Genomic DNA, 12,767 nt, shown 5'->3' with positions numbered 1-12,767 from the left:
TTTTGAGTTTGTATTTCTTGCACAGGTTTGCTAGCTACTACTCGACTATCTGTTTGAGATTTTTAGAAGCCTGTGTTTGCATTTCTACATGATAGTTTGAGTGTTTTGAGTTTGAGTGTATTGAGTTTGTGTGTTTGTTGTTTAAGGATTACAATGTCAGTTATCTGTGAGACAAAAAAAAAAGCTTCCTAATTTGTTCTGTCGGATGAGCTGCAAGTTTATGATCATGTGTGTGTGTTGTTTGGATTGAATTGATAGATGATGTTCATTGATTAGCATGTGAGCTTATGTTTACCTCTGTTCTTACTTTATTATTTCTTGCAGGTTAACGAATATGGGACAAGATTATTCATATAGCCAGCTTTCCTCATCATCAGACTCGATTGACATTACCTCCCTTCTTCAAGCAGAAGCTGAGTTGTATGCGGATGAAGGTCAGAGTAGCCACAATAATCCAGAACCGGTTCAGTACCCACCTCAACCAGAGGCAGATGATGGAATCCAGACGATATGCTACTGTGGTGGTGAGCCTGTTGTTGCAACATCCTCCACTCATAAAGATCCCGACAGGAGGTACTTCACGTGCGAGAATGTGGATGATGGAGACTGCCACATCTGGAAATAGTGGGATGTCGCGGTTATGGAGGATCAAGGCAATCCCGACGATATGCTACTTAGGCTGCTTAAGGATCAAGGCAATGCGAGTGAGCAGAAGCTGATGCTGCTAGAGAAGAGTGTGTTTGAGTTATCAAACCAGAAATCAGGAGTTAAGCTAATGAGAGTGAGCAGTAGCCGGTGCTGTCTATTAGTTTAAATAGGTTTTGTGTTCTTGTTTCTGCGTGGTGAGTATATATCCATGTGCTTTTATCTCATTTACCAATATTTTGCGTGGTGAGTTCGTTGACTATTTTATCTCATTCTTTTCAGGATTAGCTTCAAACGAGAGTGTCTCAAAGAAACAATGTCATTACTAACAAGGTACGCACACTAGAATTAAAGCAATTAGTCATTTAATGAAGGTGAATTGATTTCTACCGTCGTAACTCCTCGGATTTGATCGGTTATAAATGTTAGCGCGTTTAGAAATAGTGAACTGAAGACTCTAGCTTGCTAGGATTGTACTAATTAGTTGGATTTGATTGGTGATAAATGATAGTTCTTTGCTTCCTATCTTCCAAACTGCTCAGATTTTAATTGCTTTAATTGAAAAAAAAATGTAGATGGCTTACATAAGGCTCTGTGTTGCTAATAGAGCGACACAACCATTCTCTAACCATGGATAACACCACTGGTTTTGTTAACCTACTTTATAGTCAATCTCCAATTGAAATTGATTCACCCGAACTTGTTGTCGAGTCGGGTTCGAAAGAGAGGAGGAAATGGTCACTAAAAGAGGATCAAATCCTCATTGGGGCTTGGCTTAACACAAGTAAAGATTCTGTGGTCAGCAATGAGCAAAAAGCTGGTGCTTTTTGGAAGAGGATTGTACAATACTACAACGCAAGCCCTTATATGGTTGGGACTATACCTAGAGAGCTTGGGCAGTGCAAGCAGAGGTGGGCTAGGATAAATGAGCAAGTCTGCAAGTTTGTTGGGTGCTATGACGCGGCTCTTAGGGCACAAAAAAGTGGTCAAAACGATGATGATGTGATGAGAGCTTCCCAAGAGTACTTCTTCAACGATCACTCCGTCAAGTTCAGCATGGAACACGCCTGGAGGGAGCTGAGGCATGACCAGAAATGGTGCTCCACCTATGTGACTAAGGACGGTGGGAGTCAAAAGCGCAAACCAGTCCAGGCGGAGGTTGATAGACAAGCGGAAGTGGGAGAACGAGAGGAAAGACCAGTCGGGGTCAAGGCAGCTAAAGGTGTTACCAAGAAGAAGAAGAGTGGTAGAGAAGAAGAGTTGTCACAGTTACATGGCGTGTTGGAAGTGAAAGAAAAACTCGCTAGGCATAAACTGCTTGATCGTTTACTTGGGAAAAAAGAGTCTCTATCTGAGATGGAGACATCTCTTAAACATTCTTAAACTCAAACTAATGTCTGAGATGTTACGATGTTAACTGTATGTTAAGTTGTTACTGTTGTTTTCTGTACTTGTACATTATTAAACTTTGCTCACTCTTGTCTTTTGTGTTGTTTCAGGGTTCAGCGTAGGTCATGTGAACGAAGTCACGGGTGCATTTGGCATTGTGAAAGTCTTTTGTTGTTTACCTCAAGTGAATCAAGTCACGGGATTCTATCTATGTACTATAAGTAGTTGTCATGCGCATGTCTTTAGCTATGTATCTCCTTCGCTTTGTTTCCTCTTCATCAAAACTTGTATCCTCTTGTTTCAGTTCATGTTCAAGTTCTTATTATGTTTTCCCGGAGATGTAGAATATACCTACCATGATCAAGTACCGATTGTCTTTAACTACAACTACAATCTCTTTAGGTAACACTGGATCTTCTCTTTTATATACCGAGATTGTGTAGTATATACTTAGTAAACTTGTGTAGTATATACTTATTAAACTTGAGAAGTATATAATTCATTTGAGAAGCTTTGAAGTAAATCTGATTAGTAAACTTGTGAAGTATATAATAATAACTAAAATTTGGAACTAAACTTTGGAACTAAAATATAGAACTTAAATCCAAATTTTTTTTAAAAGCAAAAAACCTTAACAAAATTAAATAACTAAAATTCTTTACCAATTTTTTTTAAGGAGGAATCCCTAAAAAATGTCATCATCTTCATCCGATGAAGTCGAAGAAAGACTGGATGAATTATTCGACGAAATCCTCGAAGATACATACAACGACATAATGGAGGCCTAAACCTATAAGCAAAGGAAACGTGCTTACATAGAACGAAACCGTGAAGCCGGACACAACCGTTTATGGAATGACTATTTCAGCGAAGATGCGACATTCTCGACACATTTATTCAGACGTCGTTTCCGCATGAATAAGGAATTATTCATGCGTATTGTCCATGCCCTCTTAGAGAACGTTCCTTTCTTTCGACAAAGAAGAGATGCAACCGGGAGGTTTGGTCTGTCTCCACTACAAAAATGTACGGCAGCTGTTCGTCTGCTTGCTTATGGTTCTGCGGCTGACACGGTAGACGAATATCTCCGACTTGGTGAAAGCACGGCACTTTCGTGTTTACACCATTTCACTGAAGGAATAATACTGTTATTTGGAGATGAGGATCTATGAAGACCCACACCAGAGGATCTTCAACGACTCGTCAATATTGGAGAGAAGCGCGGGTTTCCCGGGATGGTAGGAAGCATTGACTGTATGCATTGGGAGTGGAAGAATTGCCCAACCACTTGGAAAGGGCAGTACGCACGTGGATCAGGAAAGCCGACAATTGTCTTAGAGGCTGTGGTTTCACAAGATCTTTGGATATGGCACGCCTTTTTTGGTCCTCCAGGTACCTTAAACGATATTAATGTACTCGTTCGGTCTCCTGTTTTTGATGACATTTTCCAAGGCCGAGCTCCCAGGTTAGAGTACGTGGTCAACAGACACATGTATAAGTTGGCGTACTACTTCATATACGGTATATATCCCAAATGGTCAACATTTATCCAATCTATCTTGCATCCTCAAGATCCTAAAGCAGAGTTATTTGCTAGAATTCAAGAAGCAACCCGAAAAGATGTGGAACGGGCGTTTGGAGTATTATAAGCTCGATTTGCGATTGTGAAAAATCCGGCTCTTTCAATGGATAAAGAAAAGATAGGGAAGATTATGAGAGCATGTATCATACTACACAATATGATAGTCGAAAATGAACAAGATGGATACATTCAGTTTGATATATCTGAATTTGAAGAAGGAGACGTCACTAGAAGTTCACGGGTGGATACCGACAGACCTACAAATATCGCTAATATGCTCGGCATTCGGGATGATGTTCGCGATAAGCGTTTACATCAACGTTTGAAAAATGATTTAATTGAAAATATTTGGAACAAATATGGTGATTGTTGATTAATAAATGTTGTATCTTTATCTTTAATAATGCAATAAATAAAAATTTTCATTTCATTTTTTTGTAAAAAAATTATTATTTTTTTATTCCTAAAAACTCTAAATTGGAGAACACTATTGAACTAACAATTCGGATTAGGATCCTTAATTATTCAAGAAAAAAATAGTTAATTAATCCTAAGGACTCCATTTGCAGTATCACCATTACGGGTGCTCTTACAGTTCAGCAAACGAAGATTTTCCAACATTTAAAAATCTGTGGTTTCTAAACGATGAAGTGTATAATTTATTTCGTCACAAACTAACATTTAAGTTTTGTTCATGCGCATGAAACAAATATTTGTATAGATAATAACGAGCTAGATTGCAAATTAGAAAATACTCTGAAAAGAGTAACGTAAAGAACCAAAAAAAATGTCTACACAAATAAATGAGGCGAAGACGGAAGAACCAATATATGAAGAAATTAAATCAAGAACAAATAGTAGACACAAAAATGAAACAATAATGAATACATAATATGTTACTCTTCTTCCAGTAACTTTTGCAATGGATCATAGCCAGTTCTTGCGAATGTCGAAGGTGTAGTTGTTCTCCAAATAGCACTTGTCATCATCGTCGACGAACTGAATGACATAAACATAGTTATTTGGCAAACTAAAGATGATTTTATTAGTTTTAACTAACACCATGATACTAACTAATAGATTATGGATACATGATGATAAGTAAATAGAAATTTAATTATATACTTTTGGTACCTTAGATTTAACGGAATAGGAACCTCTAACAAGCATACCAGACGGTGTTGATTCTTCAAACATGACATGGGTATACGGTTCGGCCTGTGGACTAAACGTTCCTAACATCTCCTTTCTACCATACACTGTTCTCAACAAATGAGTAAGAAAAATAAGTTAGAGAAACAGCTTCAAAACTCATTGACATAATGGTACACGAGTGCGCTAAAAGCAAAAGAAAAATGTACCCTTGATTCCAGTCTTCCAAACACTATTGCTGTATCGGAGACCGGACACAATGTTGTTGGTCACACGGAAAGTAAATACGAGAGTGTACTTAGAGCCTTCTTTGAGGGTAAACCATGGTCCTTTGGATGTCGGTTTTCCGTCTTCAGGGACCGTCAATACCATGTCTTCTCTATCAGATGACCTAATTGTTAAGTTCAATATCTTCACCACCGGATCAGGAGTCTCTGTATTTACATTTTGTTATTCTATCAAAACATTACAAATCCATATCTAAAGAATTTCTTTGAAAAACACCATTCAATGTGAGGTAGTTACTGAAATGGAGCAGAACCATTAATTACACCAAATGGTGACATTTTTTGCCCTTTTGCAGAAAAATATCGTATTGTTACTTGGTCTAGTCTTATGTTACGTTAATTCACTCTACAATTATTAATCGACCTTTCCCCCTAACATTGCCTATAATTTAAGTATTACGCATGAGGCAAGAGACATGGAATTTAGGAGATTACAATTGTAATCAATGGAACTCCTCTAAACCGGATTTAGTTGTCATTAAACCTTAGATCTAATCGGGGATTGAAAGTTGGTTAACTACCTCCAACTTCCTCAAGATCCACTTTGCCTAGAAGTTGTTCTTTCCATCTCATTAAGCTTTCATCATCCTACACATTTTTTCATGGTACAAAAAAGTGATTAGATTATAAACAAAATTCACCCATTATCATATAGGTTAGATACATAATATTAAAAGAATAAAGACCAAGCATATATATATAAGATTAGCATTTGTGAACCAACATAGTGGCATAGCCAAAGTGCTATTATAATTTTTGAAAACAGGATGAGAGATAAAAAAAACCTTGTCTTTCTCGAACTGTTCTTTGAGAGCGATCATGGGACCAAGTTCAAGCTTCTTGTCTTCGTCTTCTTCGTCATCTTCTGTCGGACACAAAGAGCTGTGGCTGTTCTTTCTGCTTAACGTCCCTTGTCGCTTTGGATCTTCTGAAGACTCTTCAGCTTTGTTATTCTCATCTTTCAAACCCATCTTGTTCTCTTTTGGTTCTATGATTTGATTCGAATACTAGAAAATCTAAATCGTTAGATTTTATGGAGATGGTTAATCAACCGAGTTTAGTGAGGAGACAACCAAATAAAAAATTGAAGAGTTTGTTTTCTCTTTGGGTCAAAAAATGAGAAGAAAATAATAAGAACAAAGAGAGTTCAGAGACAGACAAAAGATGGAAACGTTTGGTATTTTGGTCTGCGGAATGTTAATTAAATATGGAAATTCCAAGAAAAGGTCATGCGGTGATCCTAAATTAAGACTTCTAATCTTCCCGTTCACATGATTTATTATCTAAAAATAAACGGTACAATATAGCTAAGTTTGCATACGTACATGAATCTGAATATATACATGCATGCACGTACATATCCCCATGTCCGTATTCACGTCATGAGGTTGGTTTGATAGAAACAAAACAATGAATATCTAAATGTTGGTAAAAACTTCTTCGTATTATAACCGGAAAATTTGGGGGAAATAAATAATCAGAAAACATATACGCATGGCCAGATTTAAAAATTTGGGGTTATATATATTTTTAATTTTTTTCATAATTTTCTATTTTGATTTAGAGGTGTCTATGTAAAAATCTCCAAAAAAATTAGGGAACAAATCCTATATTTTATTGAGGGAACAAAGATGTGGAAACTATTACAAGTCTGAACAGTTTACCAATTATAAACTATCAATAAAGAGCTTGTATCTAAGCGGTTCCTCTTTTCAGAGACTGCTGCTAAAGATGGTAGATTCGACTTTTTGTTAGTGTGGTGATACTATGTTTCCCCCCAAAAAATTAAGGGCTTTTCTTTGATTTAAGGCATTGCATGTGATAGAGGGTAATCACTATAAGAAGTATCAGCCAAAATAGTTATTTTTGTAAACATTTGGACAAAAAAACTATAAACCATGCAGATGGTATAAAAGTATACTAGATTTTGACTCGTGCTTTTTTATTTTCTTTTTTTTTTTTCAATTGAAAAATATTTAGTAAATGTCATATTTCATATATTTGTGTTTTATTTTATAAAAGACTTAAACCTTTTATCTTTCTTTATCGTGTTTCATTTTAAATTACTATTTATGTTTAAAAAATTAAACTATATTTCTTTAATGAATTAAGTTGGTATAACTCTGATAAATTAATTTTATTATGTGGTTAATATTTTTAATAAAAAATTATATACTTTTAATAAAGATTTATACTTTTCAATAAAAAAATTCAATTTTTTTTATGAATGCTTAAATTATATTAAGAAGAGAAAAAAAAATAATTAAGAATGGTTGAAAAAAAATTATTTGAATTTGGACTCAATGGCGCAGATTTATTTTCCTTTTTTTTCAATTGACAAATATTTAGTGTCATATTTCATATATTTGTGTTTTATTTTATAAAAGACTTAAATTTTTTATCTTTTTTTATCGTGTGGACAAATATTTAGTTATTTTTGTAAACATTTGGACAAAAAAACTATAAACCATGCAGATGGTATAAAAGTATATAGTGTAAAGGCTATGAAAGTTGGGCTTTCAATATAACGTTCTATAAAATCCAGAGACGAGAGTCCAATAACGTTCTATAAAATTTGGACTTAGCGATTTTTTTGTCATCCACCACTAAGCGATTATTGGAGGATATTTTAGTCTTCTAGATAACTAGAAAACATACACTTTTTAATAATAAAACACAAATTTATGCAAAATCCAATAATATCAGTTGTGCCATGTTTTCAAACTTTTACTTTGTCCAAAAATTTGAGATTTTCTGAATCAAATACTAAACAATGTACATTTTCCTATCCAGTAATACTAAACAATGTACATTTTCCTATCCAGTGTGTTAATATCTTCTTTTTTTTTTCTGTAAAATCCAGTTTGTTAATATTTGTTCATTCATAATTTGATATTTTCAGTCTTAGACCGGATTTGAAGGCATCGTAACCCTTTGTGGTCAGATCTAGATCAAGGACGGACACACTTAAATCATTACTTATTTGTGAGTTCGATACCCATATTGCATGTAGACTCTAGTTAGTAGTTACCATCTCGATATCAATACCAAGTATGTTTTGAGATTTTTCAGATTTGGGTCAGGCAGAATCGGACCCTTTCCAATCGATGACAGATATATCTACATGTTTCCTTAGATTAATTTTTAAAGAAATCCTTAAAAGTTCATCACCGTCATGGCCCCAAACCCTCAAGTGCCAACTATTTGGCCACAAAGAGATTCTCTTCTTTCGAAACCAACACTACAATACGAATCCTTTGCCGTCAGATTAAAAGTTTATTTCTAAATCAACGGAGTAGAATTAAACATTTAAGTGTATAATTCTGGAGACATATATCCTTCCGTTTGCTCGACTTTAGCGTTACACATGTTCAAGACATGGGACGCTTATCATAATTGGGGACAGCAAAACTGAATTATTACAACCTTTTCAGATCTACATTAGAAGTATTCATCAATCACGTCGAAAAGTATATTGATTAATTTTACAGTAGATGAGCAGGGGAGGTCCCCCATATAAATGTGTTTCTATTTTTAAAAAGATTATTTGTTAATAATTTCTTCTTATTAATAATCCACAACTTTAGTTTTTAAAACATATAATTTTTAATAAATAGGTAATGGGCTAGTGATTTATGGTATATCAACAATTGATTTCAAGTTACAAAAAAACTATTGTCTCGAACGCTAAAAGAGATTAAAGGCTAAAATTTTGTAGTTTACAAAGTTTATCGCATCTCTATTTTTTATATAGAAAATGTATATTTTTGAATGTCCTAACAGTTATGTTTAGATAACGAGTTATGACGATACTATTCACTTATTATATGTCAGTCACCATATAAAATTTTATAGAAGGGAGCTAACTATATACAGTGGTGGATGGCATGCATCACTGTCTTAATATTGTTCTGGTAATTGATCTTTGGCCAAATGAACCGAACGAATTGATCTTTGTTATTGACTTATTCGTAAGATGTCATACATCTACTCTCTCTTTTCCCTACTGATTTCCAGTTTTGTAAACATCATCCCTTATGCATAATTGGTGCATTACTATTTAGTACGTTTAGTTTCATTTTGAAACACAATTATACAACAAATGGGACCTGCTAATGGGTAGCCGTCCAATCCTTTTTATCAGCTTTTCTGCTGGGCATCTTTACAGATTGTGAGTACGTGGTATAGCCTGTATTTTTGTTTTGGGAAAATGTTAACCTTTTATCGAAAGAGAAACTATATTAATCACAGTTTCATATTTTAACGGAAGAGAAACTAAATTAATCACAATTTCATAAAACCAAAGCTAGATTGTACATTTTCAAAACCGAATCATAATCACTAAATTAATTAACTTAAAAATGTTAGCTAAAGCCTAAAACAAATTAATCAATAATTCATATCATCTCATCTCAAAGTTATATAGTTAACGCTTTCAAAAGTACTAGTTAATGACTGGACGGTAGATTTTAACAGTTGAACTATATATATTTTGTATATATTTTTTAAACACCAGTTGTTAATCTAAAATAAAAAATGCAGAAACTTGAATATTTAAAATCTCTAGTTGTTGTAAATCGTCATATCGTCCATATAGACAAAATATATCATTAAATTAAAGACCAAATTATATATTTTGCATATTATATTGTTTTGATTAAAACAGTAAATACTATAACTGTATAAGAATAGAATACGATTTAGAAATAACCTAAAATAAATACCATTACTAAATAAATAATTTTACTGTTTATACATGCCATTGATTTTGTATTTAGCCTTTTAGTTTTTTGGTAAAATTTAGCCTTTTAGTTATCTTCTCAAATGGCGGTTTTGTCTATTTTACCACAAACTAGAAAAAGAAAAGAAGAAGAAACAAACTCGTGTACGTGGGTCCACGTTCACGCGACGAGTCCTACCTGGCTCACACTCACATGTCGCGCTTGAACTTGTAGCCACGTCGTCATTGGTCAGATACATGAAAGGCAGTAGTAACGTTTTACATGACAAGTTTTTTTGGGGTGAAATTTTACATGACAAGTTGTAACGTTCAATTCAATAATTAAGAGTTCATCGATGATAACATGAAAGGTATGTTGTAACGTTCACTAAGGTTACAGGAGAAGAAATAAATACCTATCAAGATATTTTACTGCATATAACTAATTTATTTTTTGTAAAACAGAATTCAAGTTTTTTTTTCTTTTGAGAAATGGCTAACAGAATCCAAGTTCTGTAGCTGAAATAATAATAATAATAAAATGTTTTATCTAATTTTCAGCTACAGAATTCAAGTTCTTTAACTGAAAATTAGATAAAACATTTATTATTATTATTACAACTTGATGGGTAATGGTTGAGTGATGAGGTTCTATGTGTATGTGGCATGAGGTGTAAAATAGTACATAAGTATTTTTATATTTAAGGATAAAGCTGCTTTCATGTGCAATATTCATCATTATGATTCTATAATGACAGTGTAGACAAAAAAAACAGATAATTATATTTTTTGACATATATATATATAATCGTAAAGCATTAGGCATTTGCTTTTACTATAAATAGCTCTCCTCTTGATCAAAGCTCTTCACTCACCAAAGCATCACATACACTTTTATTTCTCTTCTCTTCTTTATATTTTTCCTCTTTTACTTTGTCATTTCGAAATGGCCACTGTTGAGGTATGATATCAAGTCTTTTTTTTGGTTCAGCATATGATATCAAGTCTATATTACTTAGGGGGTGTTATTGGTTGTATAAGTAAACTCTATTAGATTTAAAACATATCAGATTTCAATTGTATTGTTCATCTCAAATTGATTCATTATTCATTTGAATCTAATTTCTTAAATCTGCATCATTGTATTTCTAAATTCAACATAATGTCATTTGATTTCTACAGTAAAATTAAACTGAATAACAAATGATTAACAAATCCATCGATTTTTTTTTTTCAAATTTCTATAATATTTTGCATGATCTTTAGATTTGTGTTTTTGTACCCAATATGGCATCTTAAGATCCTATTGTACCATGTTTTGGTAAAATGAAAACAATGTTAGGTTAAATAAAAATTTGTTTTGTGATGATGACTTTTTCTGAAAAATGATGATAGCTATAAACTTTTTACATTAGTGCTTGTTGATATAAGAAATGATTTTAAAATCTTAAGGTATAAGGTTAGTTTCACAATTTACATATGAATCAAATCCCTTCTAACAGTTTTAAGTCAATTGATTGTAAAATCTATTAGAGATTATAACACCAGAATTTTATTGTTGTATTCAAAATTTTGATTGAATAACAATAGATTTTTAATTCTTTTGATAAAGAGATAGTAAATTTAAGAACTTATAACACTAGATTTCAAAATTACTTAATTGAGATATTCAAAATGTAATAACCAATAACGCTAAATTTTAATACAAAAAATTACAGCCAATCATCAAATACCAAAAGATTATAAAATCTAAATATTACAACTATTGAATAACACCACCTTAGATTATCCATCTCCATCTATAATCAAATTTCTGTGTTGATATAGTTAGATTTGATTTACCATCTAAATATTTGTACAAACGATCAGCTTACTTGCAAGTTACATGTATCGCGTAGAATGTCTATCACGAACAATAAAAACCTTTTAAAAAAAAAACAATAAAAACCTAGACCAGTGTCAGGCCAAATATGACGGACTGCTCGCCGTTTAATCTAATAAAAACGGGAGACAGTTTTTTGTTTGCTAAGTGTGTGTTTTCTTACAGAATGAACAAGTGATTGCTCCAGCAGCAGAGAACGTTGAGGTGCCAACAAAGACGGTGGAGGAGCCAGAAGTGACGGAACAGCCGGAAGAAGTCGTCGCCACGACAGAGTCTGCTCCTGCTCCAGCCGCCGTAACAGAAGAAGAATCTGAAGCACCAGTGGTAGAAACGAGCAAAGATGTGGTTGTGGAAGAGGCAGAGGAAAAAGAAGAAGAAGCAGAGAAAGAAACGGAGGAGCCAAAGGTAGAAGAGGAAGAAGAGAAGACAGAAACTCCAGCGGTTGTGGAGGAGCTAAAGGAAGAAGAGAAAGAGGAGGAGACTGAAACTCCAGCTGTTGTGGAGGAGGAGGAGAAGAAGACCGAAGCAGAGGAAGTCGTGGCTGCTGAGGAAGTCGCCGCCGAGAAGGCCGAAGAGTAAAGAGCAAGAAACAATATGTGACCTTCATTGGTCTCGTTGTCCTTTTTATTAATTTATATTTTATCAAAATTTTATATGTATTTCTATCGTTTGTTTGGGTTTATGATGATGTAATCAGATATTTGGTCATGTTGAAATCAAATATATGGGTATTTTGATGGTTTCTACATTTGTTTACATTTTTGGTCGTAGCCACAAAGTTTACAAAGAACATGAAATTTAAAACCATTTGAGTTTTCATTAAAAAAGTTATACTATTTGATTTCAGTTATACAAAGTGTCTTTTTTTTTTCTCTGGCGTTTTCGTTACATACGCATCACACTGAAGTTGAGTGTTTTTTTTACATTCAGCAAGAGTACTTTTTCAGACGGTCCATTAATACGACTCTTAGAGTGCAAAAGACCTGATTGTACTTTTAGTTTTGAAATTTGAATCAAAATAGATACCAGTAACCTAATAGAGTAATAGTCCTTCCAAATAGTCATAGGAGATGAGTAAGTGATTACAATCGATGACCCAATGGAAGTCTC

At 33.6% G+C, this 12,767-nt stretch overlaps 3 protein-coding genes across 3 annotated transcripts; 2 read left to right on the top strand and 1 right to left on the bottom strand.

Moving 5' to 3' along the window:
- The first annotated feature begins 640 nt into the window (after positions 1-640).
- LOC106344348 (glutathione S-transferase T3-like) lies at positions 641-2,028 on the top strand. The gene is made up of 3 exons (XM_013783746.1): positions 641-795; positions 928-978; positions 1,314-2,028. The coding sequence occupies exons 1-3, from the start codon at positions 641-643 to the stop codon at positions 2,026-2,028; spliced, it is 921 nt and encodes a 306-aa protein (XP_013639200.1).
- Positions 2,029-4,354: 2,326 nt separating this feature from the next.
- On the bottom strand, positions 4,355-6,242 carry LOC106293818 (rho GDP-dissociation inhibitor 1-like). The gene is made up of 5 exons (XM_013729457.1): positions 5,841-6,242; positions 5,577-5,643; positions 4,978-5,202; positions 4,751-4,875; positions 4,355-4,615 (listed from the first exon to the last, which is right to left on the bottom strand). Exons 1-5 carry the CDS (start codon positions 6,024-6,026, stop codon positions 4,544-4,546), a joined length of 675 nt encoding a protein of 224 aa, XP_013584911.1. The 5' UTR covers positions 6,027-6,242; the 3' UTR covers positions 4,355-4,543.
- Positions 6,243-10,609: 4,367 nt separating this feature from the next.
- LOC106292471 (myelin transcription factor 1-like) lies at positions 10,610-12,404 on the top strand. The gene is made up of 2 exons (XM_013728064.1): positions 10,610-10,736; positions 11,823-12,404. Exons 1-2 carry the CDS (start codon positions 10,722-10,724, stop codon positions 12,234-12,236), a joined length of 429 nt encoding a protein of 142 aa, XP_013583518.1. The 5' UTR covers positions 10,610-10,721; the 3' UTR covers positions 12,237-12,404.
- Positions 12,405-12,767: the final 363 nt, after the last annotated feature.

This window comes from Brassica oleracea, chromosome C5 (genome assembly GCF_000695525.1).
Source record: "Brassica oleracea var. oleracea cultivar TO1000 chromosome C5, BOL, whole genome shotgun sequence".
NCBI classification, from domain to species: Eukaryota; Viridiplantae; Streptophyta; class Magnoliopsida; order Brassicales; family Brassicaceae; genus Brassica; species Brassica oleracea.
Note: the sequence above shows the minus strand (reverse complement) of the source record. Positions and strands in the feature narration are given on the sequence as shown.